Source organism: Schistosoma haematobium, chromosome 2 (assembly GCF_000699445.3).
Source record: "Schistosoma haematobium chromosome 2, whole genome shotgun sequence".
Classification (NCBI taxonomy): Eukaryota; Metazoa; Platyhelminthes; class Trematoda; order Strigeidida; family Schistosomatidae; genus Schistosoma; species Schistosoma haematobium.
In genome coordinates this window covers 16,406,489-16,427,478 of record NC_067197.1, presented here as the reverse complement: position 1 = coordinate 16,427,478, position 20,990 = coordinate 16,406,489, and the positions used below count along the sequence as shown (strand labels likewise).

Genomic DNA, 20,990 nt, shown 5'->3' with positions numbered 1-20,990 from the left:
AGTCGAAAGATTCAGTTTTAGGGGAGCATTTATGAATAACATGTGCATTTATCTTTTCAAACTTAAGCTCTACGTACAGAAGCGATAAGTGCAAGATATCATTGTTCCATGATTCGAACACCTAATTTTTATGAACGGTAATTTGGTTGTTAATGCATTCTTCTAGTGTTTCTTAATATTCTTATATCGAATTATTCGTTCTCTTTCACGTTTTGAACTTACCCTTCATCCTTTGCAACAATATGATTTTCAAATCACATTTGACTACGATAAATTTTTGTATAAATTGTTATGAAAAAAGTTAACAGTTAAATCTATCAAGTTTTTTGAATCATCGGTTTGTACTTTGACATTCGTTCTGTATTATATCTAAATAATCTATTTAGTACGTTGTATTTTGTGTACATATGTTAAACTATACATTCATATTTTGATTTTTTTTTCTTTTCAGGCGTTTATTGTTTGACCTAGTTTTCTTTTTTTGTTGTTGCTTATTCCTTCATACTGATAAACACATCGTTTTATTCTTTTAGAACCTCTGAACTAGAAAAAAATGGTTGAATTCATGGGCGGAAAGTTTGTACAATTTGAATATTCTCAAATAGGTTATCGATAAGCTTGACTTCTGTTGTCGTTACATTAATGATACTTTCATTGTCATCAATCAGAACATTGGAAAAGAAGAACTCGTAGAGTTATTTAACAATAAACATACAGCAGTCGAATTTGCGTGTGAAGAGGAACTTGATAATAAACTACATTTCCTTGACGTTTTGTTAAACAGAAAAGAAAGTGTAGGTATCATTACCAAGGTTTGACTTAATAATTTCGAATAAATTGAGCATTGGGTAGATTTTTATAAATAAATTGATATATTTGTAATATCCCAGTGAATAGAAAGATTAAATTTGCTGACGTTTGGATTCAATTAAATTTTGATTTGGTTATTTATTCTCTGAAGAAGTGGTTTACATTGAGTCAAGGAAAGAAAATGGTTCTATAAGTAGAAGTGTGTACAGTGAAAGTTTTTCACTGAGCCGGTACACCCATTTCTTGAACTTTGTACCCATTCGTTATTGGAGAAACCTAGTTAGATGTCTTGCAAAAAGAGCTAGGAAGATGTGCTCAGACGATATTATAAACAAGGAACTAGAGCTTGTACATAATATGTTGGCTGGAATGGGTTGTCCACAAGGTTGTTTGAAGAAACACGTGAATGTAACAAAGAGGAAAATAGCGACATCAACGGCTCGTAGTAAACCCCTCTTCCTGAAGCTGCAATTCAAAGGAGGTGTAGCTGGTGATGTGCTACGGGATAAACTTACTAGAGTAGTTAAGAGAACGTTTAATGCAACTAACCTCTGTCCATCGTTCTCGACCTGATCTATGGTGATTCCTCAACTAAAGGATAAGTTACATGGCCCTGTCACATTTATGTGTATCTACGAATTTATCTGCTCCTGTGGAGAAAGCTATATTGGGAGCACAACCAGACAACTGAGCCAACGAGTTAGTGAACATTTCCCTTCGTGGTAAGGAAAGGATACCGTCAGAACAGTACGCAGCTCCGTTCTATCACACTTGGTCGATAGCAGTCATGTAGACGACAGAAATAGATCATTTAAAGTTATTTATCGAATTTTTACTAGTTTTCCTTATGCGGTTCGAACGCGTCTCTTACAAATAACAGAAGCTATAAGAATGCAAGCTAACAATTCAAGTCATTGTATTCATAGAAAATTTGTAACACCTTTTTCTCTTCCTTGGCCCTAATAAATGATTTTATTTATTATTATTTTCCATACTCTGTTAACTCCTCCTGGAGTCCCTCCGGGGGTTACTACCGGTCCCGAGCCCGGATAAAGGAGGAGGGTTTGTCATGGGTTTAGCGACCCTATCCCGCAGAAAATTAACTAGCTAAAAAAACGCTAACCAGAAAAATACTCTTTGTTCGTTTATTTTTTCCGCTCCCTCCCACCTACTTTTCTCCAAAATATAAGCTTCATTGTCCAATTATCCGAGCATTTCTTATTACATGATCTTATAGTTTTTATGAATGTTATCTCAGCATCTATATTTTTCAAATCATTGACCTAGTTCCCACTATGAAACACGGTACAAGCCTTTATTATTCTTATCACAACCAGTATACCTGTCATCACACTATCAATTTGTACTCTTTAATTATGTTTATTTATGTAATCTATTCCACTGTTATCACTGAAACATAAACTACCTTGATTGATTTCGTATATGCATATAAATATTACCCTAAATTAGAGTAAAGCCTGATGAGGATATAATCAAAAACAATATTGTTCGCTTATATATTCTATTCGTTGATTGTTTGTAGATATTTTCTACACAAGACTGTTGACTATGGTTGGTCTATAAACTCATAGGTTGTGATAAATTTTATGATGATCATAAAAGAATTCTTGTTCTGATATCTATTCAACATAGTAAGCAGGAGAACATCAATAGGATAATTTGCTTAGTAAATATTTTGTGTTTTCATGTAAACTTCACACATTCATTAGCTAAAAGACTCAATTAAAGAACTTAAAAGAATGGTAGTCACATCATAATTGAACTTCTATAGGAATGGAAAGTGTTTATAAATTAGATCCTGTTATGAAAATGAATGCACTGTTAAGGTCGTAAGTATTTCTTTTTGAAGTTGCTTCAGTTTATTACTATTTTAATTAATTACTGGCCTGTTTTTGATTCAGTAGTTTTAGATTCATGGAAATCTGGAAACCGGTTAGGAGGTTAGTGTTTCAAGCGTACAGTGTATGGAACATAATAAACTTATGTAATCATGTTGTATCATTTTAATGACATTTTAAAGATTCCAAAATTCACATCTCATAAAAATAACTTACTGAGACAAGGGATACTGATAAACTAATTAGTAATTTGGACCGAATTTGACTCCTACAGAATGTGTTGTTAGATGGTCAACAGACTAATGTTTTGCTTTATATTACCAAACGAATTTTACTTTATTGTTATTATCAACTTATTACCAGGTACAAATTCACGTACTTGGCCTTGAATACTACCAAACCGCCTAAAGTTTCATGTCAAATAGTTTGAATGATCATAACAAATGATGATGTTTAAACTGTACTACAGTGCAGTACTTTATCATTTGAAAAAAGCTGATAAGAACTGTTTTGTACAACTTTAATCACCAAAACGAAAGGTTACTAAAAATTTGAAATTTTAAAATAATCAGGCGGTTTTTGTTCATTCAAGATTAAAGACTTGATATATGCAATTAGGTGTAAAAATTGCAGTAACTTTTAAGTTTGAATTGTGATCTATCTAGAACACTTCAACCCCAGAAATAATGTCGTTTTCTTCTCCGGAACCCGATAAACATCCAAACAATTGATAAGACTTTGAGAAAAAGTAAAGTTTGTCACTTGTAGTTTTCGACCTGAAATTCATATTTCATAAAACTTTCCATTACATATAGAGATAATAACTATGTATGACTGACATCTGTTTATCTCCTAACAAAAGTATACTATGCTTGTAGAGATTTTATGTACTTTGAATTCAGTTTTCATCACGAACATACATTAGTTGGAGAGCTTTTAAAAAGCTAGGAACACTAGACAACTCTCTCATTCACGTCTACATCTCAGAAATGAACATCCAAAACGCCACACGGAGTCAAATACATGATCTTTAGGTCAGCACTATATGATTAAGAAAATGGTTTAAAACCGAAGAGTTTATGTTTTCTAACGTGAGCTCATAGACGTATATTACTGAGAAACCCAGAATTCTCAGATATTCACTGGTTCTCTAACGAATGAAAATTACTTTCGGATTAAAGAATGTACTCAACCAGTTGATGTTACGAATTGATGAAATCGTGTTAGTGATACAATGACAATATAGACTTTAGTGATTGAGTTGAAATTTAGTAGATATTAGCAACTTGATTGTTTATTTAGAAAGTAGTACATGACACAGATAACATTTAGGCTGATCATTCGAATCTGACTGCAGTTCAAACATTTCTTGGATTTTCGTAATCAACGACAAGAAAATATCTAATTTTATTAAAATAAATGATATCCTAGATAACTGAATACTACTTATTTACTGATACTATAAAAATGAAACGAAATCATGACAAATTGTTTTACTTATACTAAAAATATTCAAAATGCATACTAAAAATACTAATCATGTTATTTCTATATGAAAGGTAAGCTAATCTGAAACTTATTTTATAAATTTCACACAAAAGTTGAATAATTGGGTTGAAACGATGGACAGTCATCAATATATCAGTGTTTGTGCAAAAATATAAGGGTCAATTTTCTAAATTTTCTCAAGAAAAACTAAAGGATTCAACCATTTCAAAGGACAGTACACAAATATATGCTGATTTTCCTGACTAGCGTGATATAACAACCATCTAATTCCATTTTCAATACAATTAAAATACTTCTGGGAAAACCAACACTGAACGGTAGATAACGCAGGTCACCGTCATTCAATTCATTAAAATTATTAAGATTATTTATTCAACCAAATAGTGCGACTGCATTCGCATGTATGAGACAGAAAGGTTTTTGATTTCTAGTATGAAATGGTTTACCTTCAAGGGGTTTTTGACATGCAGCACAACTAAAACATCTTGCATGATATTGTTTTCCACAAGCTTGAATAAAACGGTCGATCTCTGAAATGGATTGTTTACACTTCGCACATTCGATCTCATGAAATTGTTTCCAATGTTCTTCACATAATACACGATTATCATCTTCTATATGAAATATATCATCTAATGGTTTTTGACAGTAATAACAAATGAAACAATATGGATGCCATGTTCGATTTATTGCTTTGATAATTTGACCAATAATTGGTAAATTACACTTGGTGCATTTATAAGCAATATATTGTTTAAAATCTTCTTCACAGTATAATTTTCCATTCTGTTCAGCAAAACCATCTTCGTTTAGTGGTCGATGACAATAATCACATATGAAATGATTTGGACAAAAGCATCTGTCATTCGTATCGATAAATGGTCCGTGTATTTGTTGTTGACATACATGACATATAGGATTAATTTTAAAATCTTTTGAACGTATCACTCCTCCTAGTAAAGAATTATCTGGTTTTGCGTTAATTTTGATATTAGGCTGTGGTTGATTCATCGTACTATATTTACACAGATTATATGATGATGAATAACATGACTTTAAACTTATATTATTTTGTGGTGTGTAAATTGGTGATGTACGATTTGAATCTAGTTTTTCAGCCAATATCCGATTATGTAGTGTAATTGAGTTTGGACTGTATGATCTTATTGTTATTCCATTAGGTGAATGAGAACGAGTTATTATTGGATTTGTACCAATATGAACAAGTTTAGATATAACTGTTTGCGGTTTTAGTGGTTCTGTTGGTTTATGAAGTTCAATACTTAGTGATGATTGTGTTATAGACATGTTCATTTGATGAAGTGGTGTAGAACAGCCAGAATTATTTAAACCAGTATCATAGACCTCCATTTCCAGATCATTGCAGCAACGTATAATTGCTTGAATAGCTTGTTGGTGAGTCATTTTGCTAGTAGGATCACCGCCAATAGATAAAACACGCATTCCAGTACGTAAGCCACTGATATCTGCCAGACTTCCAAGACTCACAGAAGATATAATAAGTGGTTGATCAAAATCTCTTCCCCCTCGAATACAGAATCCCCAAGGTGAAGCAGAATCAGGTCTTGAAATGCGTATAAAAAATGACATTATATTAACAAAATCTAAAAATAGTTAAAGCTGACAATAATTAATATTGTGAAAAAATTCCCGGTTTTTCTTCTTTTTATATTGCCTAACTCAGATGATGAAGTGTGGGTGTGTGTATGTTTCTATTATCCTTTTCCACAAGGTCATTTGTATGTGGACCAAATTTCTGGCTACCAATCACCTTAAATGGTGACAGTTTCAGTTTCTGTGATTGGTTTAGATATAGTTATCGGCACATACTTTGAAGTGAATTTCACTTAATAATACTACGCTATACTTGTTCCTAAATTCAGTTACTTTCTCCAAATTTCATCATTTGATGAGTATGAAATAAACAATCATGAAAAAGTGAAACTTAACACATTTGATCACAACTGTTGGAAAACACGAAAAGCGGTGGTAGGTATGAACACTAGTTGCGAGCAGTTACAAAGTATTTATATAATACATATACATGGCCTTTAATCGTCCATTTGAATCTTCCAGTGTTTTTCGCAATCTGAACCGTCTTCTCGATTGGCCTCCAGGTGTTCTACCAATGCTGTGCTTTTGATACACTGAAACTGTTGCAATTTCATATCCGCGTTCCGCTACATAATACTTATAAATATCCACTGCATTGTTTGAAATTTACAATTATTTAAAATCAATAAAACATGGTTATATAGGTAAAACTACCAACAAACCTAATTATAGTTTCATTCAGTGATCTACAAAGAAAATCATATTGGAATAGCTTGAAAATTTATTCAAATATGACAAATCATACTATGGAGGTCTGGAAAAGTGGTAAGCATTAAACTATCTCTTTGAATAATAGTAGTGTTAAAATTATTCTTTCCAATTTATATATAGAATCTAGAACAGAGTTGACTCAAAAGGTGAAGTCATCAACTACTTTTTTAATTTGTATCACAGACACTAAGATAATTTAAATCTCATTTTAAAATCTCGCATACTTTCAAGTATTAAAAACGTTAAACAGCTTCATCTGGCTTCTTTAGAGATATTCCTTGCTGTATTTTCAGGTATTCTCGAAAGGACTCAAAGTTCTGTATAGCACGCATACCAAACTTACAGTATCACAACTTTTTGAGATTAATTCTAGACTGTGAAGTTATATGACGCGATAAGTTGATGATATGTAAGTCAAAACGTTTTGCATCAGTTCAATATAAACATTTTCTAGAATTAAAAGTGTGAACTTTTGATATGACGGGATGAAAAAGTAAATTACATTTCTAACTCATTATTATTCTGGCTCAACATTACTTCCAAATTTAATTCATTATGGTGATTATTCAGTGTAACACTTGTTTTATTTTCAGTGTGATATTTTATTTAATATAACTTTGATTTGTTTCAGTGTGGTGTTTGTTTAAGATATGATATTCTTTGTATTAAATTGATATGAATTATGTTCAGCATGATATGCAGAATGCGGTTTGTCATAATTCTGGGCTTTATTATGGTATGTAACTTTTCCCTAATTAATAATCAAGTGCATGTACAAATCTATATATAGATGAGTGTATTTTATACTGAGGTCATCGCAGTGTTTTTGGGTGGATAGGTGTGGTGTTTGAATGAACTAGTGATTCCTTTGTACTTGTTGAATGCTTGATTTTGAGTTCCGAATATAGTACATTCGTTCGTGCTTATCTAGTACTTCTTGATCCAATTACGTTATTTCTGGGATTCTTAGTTCGTACTATAATTCAAATACTTCTAATCATCATAACAGGTCTTCGTTAGTACTAGTCTTCCGTGTTCTTACTTTGGGTCGTGAGAATTGTAATTGTTGTTTGTTTCAAGAATAAGTAATAAGCGACACGGATGTAACTTTCACTTATTGACAATTACAATCCTGTTATCAATTCAGGCGAACTGTATTCAGTATGCGTTTTTACAGCAACACTACATATGTGTTATTATAAAGTATGTGTAAAAATCAGTGTGTGAATGATTGTATTTTGGTCTCATGATAGTGTGACTTTAAGAGTTTTGTTTTCGGTAAGGCGATGAATCTTGACTGCACAAGTCTTTCATGTTCTGACTTTGCATTGTGGGAATTCCAGCGATTCCCGTTTCAAAGTATAAGCAGTAAGAATGTCAATATAACAGTGCGGCACATGATACATAAGAGAAGGCTCCTCGACTTCATAATGGGGGCCGCACAGTTTGACAGTGGTGATGATTCCAGATAAGACAGGGTCGACTAATACACTTCAGGAAAACTGAGAGCTCCTCATGGTCCGCTTAATTTCTACAGCCCGGAGGTGAAGGTGTGGCAGAAATTACATGCACTGTCATGTGGGGCTTCCGAAACGCTTCTGTCAAAATTAACAACAACTTGCTTATTAGTAATATTGAATGCCCTTCGGTATAGTTTATCATGTCCCGCTACTATAAAATGATTCAAGTGCTTTTAAGTTAAAGAGATCTACTGGTGTTCCAAGCTTAAACTTGTTCAAATGAAGTGTTAGTTCTTGATACTGAGCTTTCCGATGCCTTTCAGTTATGATTTCAACATGTTTAGCTCGGCTTGCTTGTTTACTAACTATTTAATACCCAAGAAAGTCACAAAACAAAAGGTTATTGGGCGGTAGGTACATATTTCTTGCATTCATCAAGGACTTATGCTCTAAAATTACATTAATCAATATCGAATATCTTTATAATTAGCCGGTGTTAGTCAAATTATTTCTTTTCACTAACTCCTTGTTTTGCTTCGAGGTCTTCAGTAAAATCCTATGGGATAGCCTAACCTTTGGACTGCACTAGTTATAGTCAACTCGATAGTTATTTGTCGGTTTGTGTATCTTTTTAGATGAAGGCAGGAATGAGTCACTCCGCTAAGTTTAACTACAAACTATCAGACAAGCTATTAACAATGGATTTCTGAAGTTAGACCTTTTACTATCACAGACGCACAGAATTCAATGATACTCTTATATCATCTATATGTTAGGATAGCCGTTTTAAAAAACTCTTTAACATATTTCATTACCTAGCATTTCGGATATTTTCCCTTTGATTTATTGGGTAAGTGTCGGGTATAAAGGCATGAAATCCATTCTTAATTTCGATAAACGTACATCTTTAAATACGATGCTGAAGTGCATCACATCCTATCATCTACAGCATGATTTTAGGAAAGAAGTCAATGTAAGGTCCATTAAAACATTAGTAACAGAAAGTAGCGTTTGGAACTAGACTGCATCATGTATTATGACGCTAGCAACCTCATTTCTGTTAGGCAACGGAATAAAGCTCTGAACACTTATTAGTTACAACGGGACCCCACGAGTACTTTGCTAATGACGCTGAGATAATCCAATGAAAATAAAATATAAACCCATGTAATATCGGTCACAGTGGACCTGATGATTATAGTGGTTGAGGTATTTCTTTGAATCCCTGGTGTTATATCTCTTTTCTTTATGTATTGTAAGAAGGTTGTCGTGGTAAGACTTATTTACTATCATTACTGCGTCAATGAATAATTCTCAGGTTATCCAGGACATACTAAGATTCTTGGGGTTCTGAACGTAACTCAGGTCAATAGTTAACACTTAGTTGTGGTCGTTGAAACAGAACAGATGACTAGACTTAATATAGTAGCTTTTCGTTTGATAACAATAAGCAAACATTCTACTAGTACTGTTCAGTATCAGTGTAAGGAAACAGTGCTACAATAGACTGACTCGCTACAGTGAAAGAGAATTCTAGTACGTGTTTATTTGTAAGAAAAGCTCTTATTTATCCATTTTAGTTGTACTACATTTCTTTGTTTATCTTTGTGCGTAATATATATTTTTTGACCCTTTATTTACCTATATTACGTCAGTATTTTGTTTAGAGCTGTTGTGATATTTTGAAGTATTTGAACTATAATATAAACCAGGAATCTGTGGTGTTTGAACGAACTAATAATACCCTTGTACTTGTTGAATGCTCGATTTCGAATTCCAAATACAATACATTCGTTTGTGCTTGTGTCTTACTTCTTAATTCAATTGCGTTATTTCTGGTACTCTTAGTTCGTGCTATAATTCAAATAATTCAAAACATTATACTGGCGTCGCGATGGAGCCTGTAATGGAAAAGTTAGATATTCATTCAACTTCGGAAGCTTTTGAAGATTACTTTGAAAGGTTCGAAATCTGGGCTATGACCAAGGACGATGATGAGGATGGTAATATTGTGGCACACTTCCTCACATTCATTGGAAAAGAAGCATACAGCTTATTAAGAACTCTGGCTATGCCGGAAAAGCCCATTTCGCTTCCTTATACAGCTCTCAAGGAACTGCTGCTAGACTATGTTCAGTATACAAATTTCGAATGTCGTAAAGGAGGAAGATTTCGTAAAATGATTCATGAGGATATAAAAAATTAAACTACATTACGTCATCCCAACCCAGTTCATACTCAAGATTATGCAGACTATTCATTGAGGAGTTGCAATGCATTTCACGAAGATGGGCACAAGTTTAGTCAATGTTTGTCCTGTGGCAAGTTCCACTCTTTTAATTCATGTAAATTTCGTAATTCTAAGTGCTTTAAATGTGGTGATATTAGACATATTCAGTCAGTCTTTAATACTAATGTTCATCTTATTGCAACTAATATTAAGACTTGTAATTCTGATTCTACTGAGTCGAGTATTTATAATGATGATTTATCTTTATCAACGATTGCAATAGACAATGTAGAGTCACAAAGTAGTTCAGAGTTAAATGAAATCCAGAATTCTTGCGAAACAACAGTTTCTAACCAATCGGTTTATCAAAATTCTCCTGCTATTGTGCCAGGTATGGCTTTTCCTAATGATTCACATATTTCTGATGAAATTTCTCACAAATCTGAAGAAAATATGTTGAGTGAACATAATTATGATCGAAAACCTGATGTAGTTTTGATGGATGTTGATTTTTCTAATGATCCGTTACTGTGCAATGACATTCTTAATAAATTCCATGAAAATGTGTCAGAAGAATCAAATTCTGATGTCAAATCATATATTACCTATCTTCATAATGCATTTGATCCTTGTGAAAAACTTGTTCAATGCAAAGCACAAGTACTAAATGACCTCGATTTTGATTACAATTCGGATGTTTTCACATCAACTGCTGTTTACCCTTATCACAAAAACAGTTGTAATGTTTACTCTAAACAATGTGAGAAATATGTTTTAAATGAAGCCACATTATTCATACCTTGGGGATATAAAGATCCAACATTATTTCGTGGTGGAGGATAGTGTTGAAAAACCTATGGTTCGAATTCTAGATATTAATGATTTCAGTACAAAATCGACATGCTGATTGTATACAATTCCAGATACTACAAAGTTTTTATCCAATACAATGTTGGACATACTCAGGATGAACTTAATAAGAAGACGTACAACCGATTACAAACACTTATACTTCTATTTAAGCTGTAGCGGATGTGGTGTTTGAACGAACTAATAATACCCTTGTACTTGTTGAATGCTCGATTTCGAATTCCAAATACAATACATTCGTTTGTGCTTGTGTCTTACTTCTTAATTCAATTGCGTTATTTCTGGTACTCTTAGTTCGTGCTATAATTCAAATAATTCAAAACATTATAGAATCCCAGAAATAACACAGTTTAACCAAGAAGAATTATACGAGAACGAACGAACGTTTTGTATTTAGAATTCGAATCCAAGCAGTCATCAAGTACAAAGAAAACATTAGTTCGTACAAACACCACATCCACCACAGCTTAAATGAGAGTCCAGATTTCTGCGATCAATCATACCACTTCTTCTTAGGTTCATCATGAATCTGTCCGATTGTGTATTGAATGTAGACTCCGGACGATCTGGTTCATGAAATCGGTTCCGTAATTGCTCCGGGATGACTTGCTATTCCCTTTGATTTATCATGCTACTGACTAAGGATTCTACTCGACACACATTGGTTGTGAGAATATCCAACATCTGATACAATAACATCAGCAATGTTACCAGAATCCGACTCATTCGGAACGTATTTGTCACATCCATTACGGATATTACTAGAAATAAATTAATTGCGAGAAAAAATAACATTTGATATGACATCAGGATTCGATTCTTCTGAAATATTTCACTCAAATTTACTACGAATTTCATTGGAGAGTAACGGATCATCAGAAAATTCAACATCTCGCAAATTTGCATCAGATTTTCAACCTCGATTTGATTCACTCAACATAATTTCCTCCAAATTATAAGAAATTTCTTCAAAAATACCTGAATCATTAGGAGAAACCATATCTGATACAATAATATGAGAAATCAGATAAGTGATTTGTTGACCAGGAGCTTTTGTCTCACAATGATTTTGAGTTTAATTTAAATTTGGACTGTTATATGACTATACTGTTTGACGAAGTCGTGGATAAAGATAAATAATCATTCGATACACTCAACTTAATAGGGTTGGAATTACAAATTTTGGTATTAGTTGCAGCGAAATGAGCAGTAGTATTACAAACTGCCTGTAAGTGTCTAATTTTATCGCATTCAAAGCGTTTAGTATTACCCAATACACGTGAATTACGTGGGCGAAACTTTCTTCAGGACAAGTATTTACTAAGCTTGTGCCCATCTCCATGACCTGTTTCGCAACTCCTCAATGAATTGTTGTCTGCATGACCTTGAGTACGCATTGAATTGAGACGATGTAGTGGTGTAGTGGAATTCCTGGTGTCCTGACGAATCATTTTATGACATTTTCTTCCTTTACCGCACTCGAAATTTGTATACTTTACATGATCTTGAAGTAGTTCCTTGACAGTTGCGTAAGGAAGTGGAATAGACGTCTCTCGAAATGCCAAAGTTTTTAATAAGCTGAATGCTTATGTATGAGCAAATAGCTTGTAGTAACCTACTTTTATCAAGAGAACGCGACTGGTTTAATGGAAACAATTGTTATTATAACCAATTGTACCAATGATTCACTTGATATTGTTTTACTTGAATCTTCCCATTGATGTTTTAGGACTGAAATTGATCAGTCTCTTATTGGCATGTGTGCATACTGTGCGTATGCCTCGATTTTGCCTGAATTTACAAGCATTATGAGCAAAGATGGATAGTGGCCAGCAGTGGAATCCAGGACGCGTGTTTCGTCCTGTTTGGGACCCGTCAGCTGGATGTACCTGCATCTCAGAGTTGATGTTCACTCTGGGACTCGAACTCAGTACCGTTCACTTCAAACGCCATCGCGTTATCCACTCAGCCACTGAGTCCTGATAGCTACATTACTGAGTTCGAGTCCCAGAGTGAACATCAACTCTGAGATGCAGGTACATCCAGCTGACGAGTGCCAAACAGGACGAAACACGCGTCCTGGATTCCACTGCTGGCCACTATCCATCTTTGCTTATAATGTACCAATGATTGTTTTACTGTACTTGTTTGTTTAACTGTACCAAAAACATATACGTTCTTCCGTTGTTTGTGACCTTGCAAGAATTCGATTACGCTCAGTAATCACACTTTTAACCTGGCACGATCTCGGTGTTCTTTTGATATCACGAGATCGCTAACAAATACATCTCAACTACAGCCACCAACTGCCTTCTGATATTTGGTCTACGGGGGATCTTATCGGTTAACTGGCACGTAGTCTTCCTGTAGTGGTGATCATAGTCAACCGCGATTCGACTCCACACCACAAGCTAAAGTCGAAGTTAATGAAATAAGTGACACCCTGTCAGTGTTAGAATAGAGGCGAAAACGTCATCATCAGTTTGCAGGAGATTCGCTTAACAGCTTAATCTGATGATTCTCGCGAATGATTGTGTTGTCAGAACACCAGCTGAATTGGACAGGTCTTAAATCGTCGAGTGTTTAAAAAGCCGATTGATGTGCCGGAATCATCTGTAAGATAGCAGCCTCGAGAAAATATTGCTTCATAAAATACAAAAAGTACGAAGTCAAAAATGAATATTCGCAGTAGTTCGGATGTTTCATAATGTCACAGTGAAATAGCATCGTCCGTATATACACTGACAGTTGTGCCAAACATTCAACTTAATATTATTAGTGTAGCGGCTAGATGAGTGAGTACAAACATATACGAAGGTTATGGCGGGTTTGTTGAATAATTCCAGAGGTCATTTATATATTTGCCAAACCAATATTGCATGTAAACAGACCAAAAACGGAATTAAAAGGACTTACGTGTAACGAGGTAACCGAATCAAGGTTTGCCGTGTGAGATAACACTAATAAAAAAATGATAACCGCTAGTGTAACTAGAATCGAGAAGGCTCAGATAGCGTGATCATTTCGTTAAAGGCTAATGCAAAAGCTTGTTGTCACGTTCAAGTTTTTGAAGTACGGTATATCGATCTATTTGCGATTTACGAACCCAAATTAACGATAGAACTGAGCCCCAGTTTAGGTACCAAAGTTTATTAGCAATTTACAAATAGTCGCCCCAAATGTCTTTCTTCTGTTTTGTAGGTTTCCTGAGCAAAACCTCCGAATACCAAACCAAAGACAAAGAGAAACCAAAATGTCCGAAATAATGATATAAACAAACAAGTTCAGAAGTTGAGTGAAACAAATACATCTCGAAACCCAGTGAAATTAAGAATATTTGATGAAAAGGTTTTAATCAGCCAAATGTCTTAAGTTCTTCCGTAACACTTATTATCTAGCGTAAAGTAACGTTACGTATGGTAACCCGACGAATTATCTGGTTAAGAAATAGTCTGAGATTGCTTGTGTACGCACAGTGCGTTTTTCCACAACGTGTCAACTTACTCGGCATAAATACACATGATCTCGACTACAATATGACGGAGATCATAGAATATATGACTACTCTGCGTGAAATTAGTTATCATAAACTTTGTACGAAATAATGTAATGCATTAATGAATCTCGTCTGAATCGCTCTCGCTTCGATGTAGTGGAGATTTGAAGCAAACGGCAGTTCTGATTTGAATTAAATACGAGGCAATGTTGGGTTAATTTTTGGTTTAGCACAGCACCATAGACTAAATTTGTATATGTTCAAAAATAATCTTGGCCAGACGCGTAGCACTGACTGAACGAAAAAGGTAGTACAGGCAAATAAATCCCGAAAATAAATGGCTCTGTAAGTCTTCGACATTGGATACTGACCACATTAGTTCTAATGGTCTCACCTAGCTGAAGGCGCTTCGGTCATGCATCCGCACTAGATCACGGGTGGTAACGCCGTGCTCAACATCCCCTGTAATCGCTAGCCAGATTAGATCAAACGATCCTCGATAAGTTTGGTAACCTATCAAATATATCTCCGAACCTCCTCACTTTTGTCTTTTGATTTCACTTGGTGGGCACGATTCATATTAGATGTTACTGGTTAAAGCGTTGTCAAACTCCAAATAACTGTGGCATCTGCATTGGTGAGCTCAACGTGGTCTGGTACACGAAACCTCAAACTGTGAGTCTGATCCTTTTTGGAATTTTATATATTAATACTTTACTTCAATTTTTATATAATGTGATATTTTTCCCTTGTTTTTGGATACATATATATATTTCACTCGTTCATTCTCGTACTTGATATTTCATCATGACTGAACAGACACCCAAAGTACTTAAGCTAAAAACTTTGTCCCCACCTTCGTTTCAACTGATGCCCTTCTGGCCAGACAACATCGAAGCCGACTTCTCCGAGCACGGTGTGATCGACACACGTGCACAATTCCTCGCAGTAGTCAAGACACTACTGCGCGAATTCAACAGGTACGTAACATCTAGTATGTTTACTAGTGATGTTTCTGAACCTTACGAAACGCTGAAACGTTCTATTCTCAAACGCGGAGACCTAATCGATAGACAAATGTTAAACCAACTCCTCAATAATATCGATTTGCAACACGGTTCTGCGATGGACATGTTGCAACGAATAAGAGAGGTTATAGGCCAACGAATTTTCGACGATGGCCTATTTAAACAACTTTCCTTATCCAGACTTCCTCAACAGATGCAAGCTGTGCTTGTTTCTTTTCACGACAATGCCTTAGACGAGCTGGCTGCATCTGCCGACCGCATTTTAGAAATCACAAAATCTTTTAATATCGAGGTTTTTTCAGTCAAAGAAAAGCCTCAAACGACCCAGAATGATATAACAGAGTTATGTCATACACTCACGCGTTATCTTAATTTTCGTAACGACGGTAAGCGATCACACACCCCACGTAGAAGCACTTCACTTAAGCGATCTGTCTCTAGACCTAGAGAGACGGATAACCCCGACTAGTGCTGGTATCATAACCAGTATGGAAAGTCTTCCAGAAATTGCAGAAAACCCTGAAATTTCGCCAACTCAAAACCGAACGACTCGAAAAACAACTCGGAAAACTTCCAAGCTTGTACGCGTTAACGGCAACCGTAGCCGGCGAACATAGCCGTCTGTTATACGTCACAGATGTGACAACGAGAGTTCGCTACCTCGTCGACACTGGCGCAGAAGTTAGCGTTCTCCCAGCAAATCCTAACGACCGACTTAACGAATCGGCTCTAAACTTACAGGCGGCAAACGGAAAACCTATCGCTACGTATGGCAAAAGGTACGTTTACCTTAACGTGGGTTTACGCAAACCCATCCACTGGATCTTCGTTGTTGCAGATGTATCTATGCCAATCATTGGTATGGATCTTCTACAACACCATAATCTGATCATCGACACGCGCAAACGGAGGCTAGTAGACGGAAACACTAAATTATTCGTTTGCTTAACTTCTTTTACTGGTTGCAGATTATCTCAAGTCACAATTAAGCAGACGATAGACCCACTTTATCCTGGGATACACCAAACGCAACCGAAACTGTCATGTGCAAGCAGCAACGTTACACATCACGACTACAAGACCACCTGTATTCTCTAAAGCACGACGACTAACCCCCGAAAAGCTAAGGTTTGCGAAAAACGAGTTCGACCACATGATCGACTTAGGAATCATACGACCGTCAAATAGCCCATATGCATCTCCGTTGCACATGGTCCCTAAAAAAACAGCAACGATTGGCGTCCAACTGGTGACTATCGGCGATTGAATGCGAAAACCATTCCCGATCGTTACCCGTTGCCTCACATTCACGATTTGACAGCTACCTTGAAAGGCACAACTGTCTTTTCGAAAATCGACTTGGTAAAAGCGTATAACCAAATTCCCATGGCCACTGACGACATTTCGAAACCAGCTATCATAACTCCCTTCAGACTCTACGAAGTTTTGCGAATGCCTTTCGATCGAAGAAACGCTACTCAAAAATTCCAAAGGTTTATAGACGACGTTTTTCAAGGTCTCATCTTCTTACATACGTATGTTAACTACTGCCTAATAGCAAGTCCGGACAGAGAATCTCACTTCCAGCACTTGGATCTTGTTTTCGACCGGCTGCAAAAACATGGCATTACTGTAAACGTTCAGAAATGCCAAATCGGAACCGGCTCATTAAACTTCCTAGGACACACTATTGATGCTCAAGGAATTCGAACCCTCAGAGCCAAAGTGGCGGCCATTCTGGATTACCCAGAACCGACCACGATCAAGCAACTACGAACGTTTAATGGCTCTGCAAGTTCCTATAGACGATTCATACTTAAATGCGCTTTACTCATGAAACCGCTAACCGACCGACTTCGTGGAAATGCGAAATCCATCAATCTGAACGACACCGCACGAAAAGCATTCTCCACAATTAAGGAACTTATTGCTAAAGCAACAATGCTTGCACATCAGGACACCCGAGCACCCATTAGTATCGCAGTAGACGCATCCGACTCAGCAATCGGAGGATTCCTACAACAATGGGTTAACAACTCCTGGCAACCCTTGGCATTTTTCTCTAGACGGTTGCTAGACACTGAATCGAGGTACAGCACATTCGGTAGGGCACTCCTAGCTATGTATTGTGCTGTACGGCATTTTCAACACTATATCAAAGGCCGTGAATTCACTCTTTTTACTGACCATAAACCTCTTACTTTCTCGTTAAGCTCTCCTTCAGACAATTACTCACCTCGTGAGTCTCAGCAGCTGGACTACATTTCGCAGTTTAGTTCAGACATCCAACACATTTCTGGAGCAAGCAATGTAGTTGCAGACGCCTTGTCTCGCATAACTTCCTTGAACAGTTTCCAAGGTATTGATCTTCTTAAACTCGATTGGCTTAAAAAGAAGACACTGATCTTCAGCGCGAGTTATTGTCTACAACCCTCAAACTACGCATCAAAAAGATGGGAACAGGTAAGGAAACCTTACTTTGTGACACATCTACAGGTAGGGATCGCCCAATCGTGCTGAAACATTATCGACGCAACGTCTTCAATACATTGCACAAACTTTCTCATCCAGGTGTTCGTGCAGCCATCCAGCTCATAGCAGAACGGTTTTGCTGGCCTGGCATGAATAAAGACGTGAGGGAGTGGGCACGCTCTTGTGTAAGATGCCAAAAATCTAAGGTTATCAGACACAATAAATGTCCCTTAGGCTCATTTAAAACTCCCGATGCTCGTTTCGACCATGTTCATCTGGATTTGGTAGGACCTTCACCAGATTAAACTGGATACTCTTACCTCTTAACCTGCGTAGACCGTTTCACTCGATGGCTAGAAGCAGTACCTATCAAGGACATCACTTCTGAAACAGTGGCCCGCGCCTCCGTCGGACGATGGATGGCCAACTTCGGCTGCCCTTCAACCACCACTACAGACCGCGGACGTCAGTTTGAATCTGAACTTTGCCGTTGTCTGACCACACTGTTAAGAATCACTCGTTTCCGAACGACCGTCTACCACCCACAGGCAAACGGCTTAGTAGAACGCTTTTACCGACAACTAAAAGCTTCAAACGTTTCACAGTGGACTGATGCTCTTTCAATCGTCTTACTAGGTATTCGCAATGCAGTGAAAGCTGACATTGGAAATACTGCGTCTCAACTCGTTTATGGAACGACACTTCGACTTTCAGGAGAATTCGTGGATCCTTCATCCTCTTCAATGAATATGGATCTAACCTCCTACACGAACAGGCTTACAAATGCAATGCGTTCAGTTAAACCTCCTTCCACTCGACCTCAATCAACTGATGTTTTCGTTCAACCTGACTTACGATATAGTACACACGTTTTCGTACGTCGTGACTCACATCGACGACCTCATTCCCTATAGAGGTGGAAACACTAAGGCAAATACGGCATAAAGACGAGCACGGCAATACATATGAATCTCAAGAAACACCTAGGAGAGTAGGTGGATCTGCTTCAAATAAGGAAATGGCACTCCATTTAATGTGTGCTGATAAGAAAATGATAATTAGCATTGCACGTAGGAGCCCGATAAAGAATCTTAATCCCTTCTTAATAGATAACATCATTCGAGTAGGGAGGTGACTTCAATTATCGTGCTTGCTCTTCGAAAGAAAACATCCACTTATACTTTTTAGTAAACATTTTGTTACCAACTTGATCGTAATGCATTTTCATCTCCAGAACGTGCATTCTGGTATTACTCACACCTTGAGTAGTCTTCGCAAAGAGTTCTGGATCATCAAGGCTCAAGCTGCTATTCAAAGAGTCCTGAAACGATGCTTTCTATGTTTGAGACTTAACAGTACACCGTACACGCAGATTATGGCTCCACTACCCTAATGTCGCCCGGAAGCTTACGTACCACCATTCAATCCTGTTGGTATAGACTATTTTAGACCATTTTACTTTGAGAGAAGGAGAGTCATTGAAAAACGATACGGCTGTTTGTTCACTTGACTGTCTATTAGAGCATTTCACATGGAGATGGCTTACACCTTGGATACTGACTCATTTTTATGCGCTCTCTCAAGATTCTTTTCTAGGCGGGGTCACCCAAGACATGTGTTTAGCGACAACGGTTCAAACTTCAGAGGGGCCGACGCCAGTCTAAGACAGATCGTCTGTAGTTGGGATCAGAATAAGTAGCAAGTACCCTTTGGGAAAGGGGTTGTGAATGGCACTTTAACCCTCCGAGAGCTAGTCATCGAGGTGGTATATGGAAACGCATGAAAAAGTCAATAATAATAAGTCTACGATCACTATTGTTTCAAAGAGTATTGACGGGTGAGTCTTTGGAGACATTTTTAATAGAAGCTGAAGGAATACTGAACAATCGATCACTAGTAAAACTAGTTAATGATTGTGATAATATGGATGTACTTACGCCAAATAAGTTATTGTTGGTTTCCAGAGGTGTATCATTCGACGAAGCGCAGGTGAGTAAAACGTGCTAATATAACAGGAGATGGAGGGAAGCGCAACAACTAGCCAACCTATTCTGTAACAGATGGTTATGGGAGTATCTACCAACCCTTCAGGCAAGATCCAAGTGGTTGGACATGAGGAGGAGTCTATAACCAGGAGACTTAGTGCTAGTAAACAATATTGACTCACAGAGAACTCTGTGGCCGAAGGCAATAGTTGGACAGGTCATTTATGGTCCAGATGAACGAGTGAGAACAATTCGATTGAAGACAGCAACCAAAGAGATCAACCGGGATATACGGAACCTGTGTCTAGTGGAAGAGGCCGATTATTTGAGTGCGACGGTAACGAAGCTTGGACGTGGTGTCCGATTGGGGGGATTTTAGTTATGTCCATATCTAACCAATCAAGTCGTTGTTTAAGCGCCCATCACGTTGATCTAATTTGATTCGTCTGTAAACTATCTCTGTTGCATGTGACCCACGAATTTAAAGACAATGTTATCGTATTATATTAATGTGACTCATAATTGTATTCATTTCAATAAGACATGCAATACTGGTCGGTACGTTTGTGCGTTTCACTTAGTGACCGTAATTCCCTTAATTATTGTACTAATCTAGTTGTTTTCACGTTTAAAAACAGATAAAGTTGAAAGTCAAGTTGTCCTTGTTTTGAATATAGCTTTCACATAGACTCTGTGCTCGCCACTATCGCATTTAGGGTTCTAGTAGTATATCTGTAGGACAAAAAATAAATCCTACACTTATAATACCTCATCCGACAGCCAACACGCACGATGATGCTTCGGCGGTATCAGAAAGTAAGATTAAAACAACGCGTTCTGGAAGAAGAGTAAGATTTCCAGAACATTTAAACGATTATTGCACGTTAGACTCCAGGTATTAGTTTGCTACATTTCGATTTTCCTT

The 20,990-nt window shown here is 36.7% G+C and overlaps 2 protein-coding genes across 2 annotated transcripts; one reads left to right on the top strand and one right to left on the bottom strand.

The window, feature by feature from the left end:
* Positions 1-2,443: 2,443 nt before the first annotated feature.
* Positions 2,444-11,296, top strand: MS3_00006332 (uncharacterized protein). Its single transcript, XM_051214461.1, has 5 exons — positions 2,444-6,222; positions 6,276-6,457; positions 6,496-6,578; positions 6,818-6,933; positions 6,979-11,296. The coding sequence occupies exon 5, from the start codon at positions 10,608-10,610 to the stop codon at positions 11,055-11,057; it is 450 nt and encodes a 149-aa protein (XP_051067638.1). The 5' UTR covers positions 2,444-6,222; positions 6,276-6,457; positions 6,496-6,578; positions 6,818-6,933; positions 6,979-10,607; the 3' UTR covers positions 11,058-11,296.
* On the bottom strand, positions 3,951-5,789 carry LDB3 (LIM domain-binding protein 3; the record flags this gene model as incomplete). Its single annotated transcript, XM_012937458.2, has 1 exon — positions 3,951-5,789. One exon carries the CDS (start codon positions 5,787-5,789, stop codon positions 4,551-4,553), a length of 1,239 nt encoding a protein of 412 aa, XP_012792912.1. The 3' UTR covers positions 3,951-4,550.
* Positions 11,297-20,990: the final 9,694 nt, after the last annotated feature.

What these genes read in the sequence shown, in the direction of transcription:
- MS3_00006332 (XM_051214461.1), top strand. Translation starts at nt 10,608, where the DNA reads ATGGCTTTTCCTAATGATTCACATATTTCTGATGAAATTTCTCACAAA.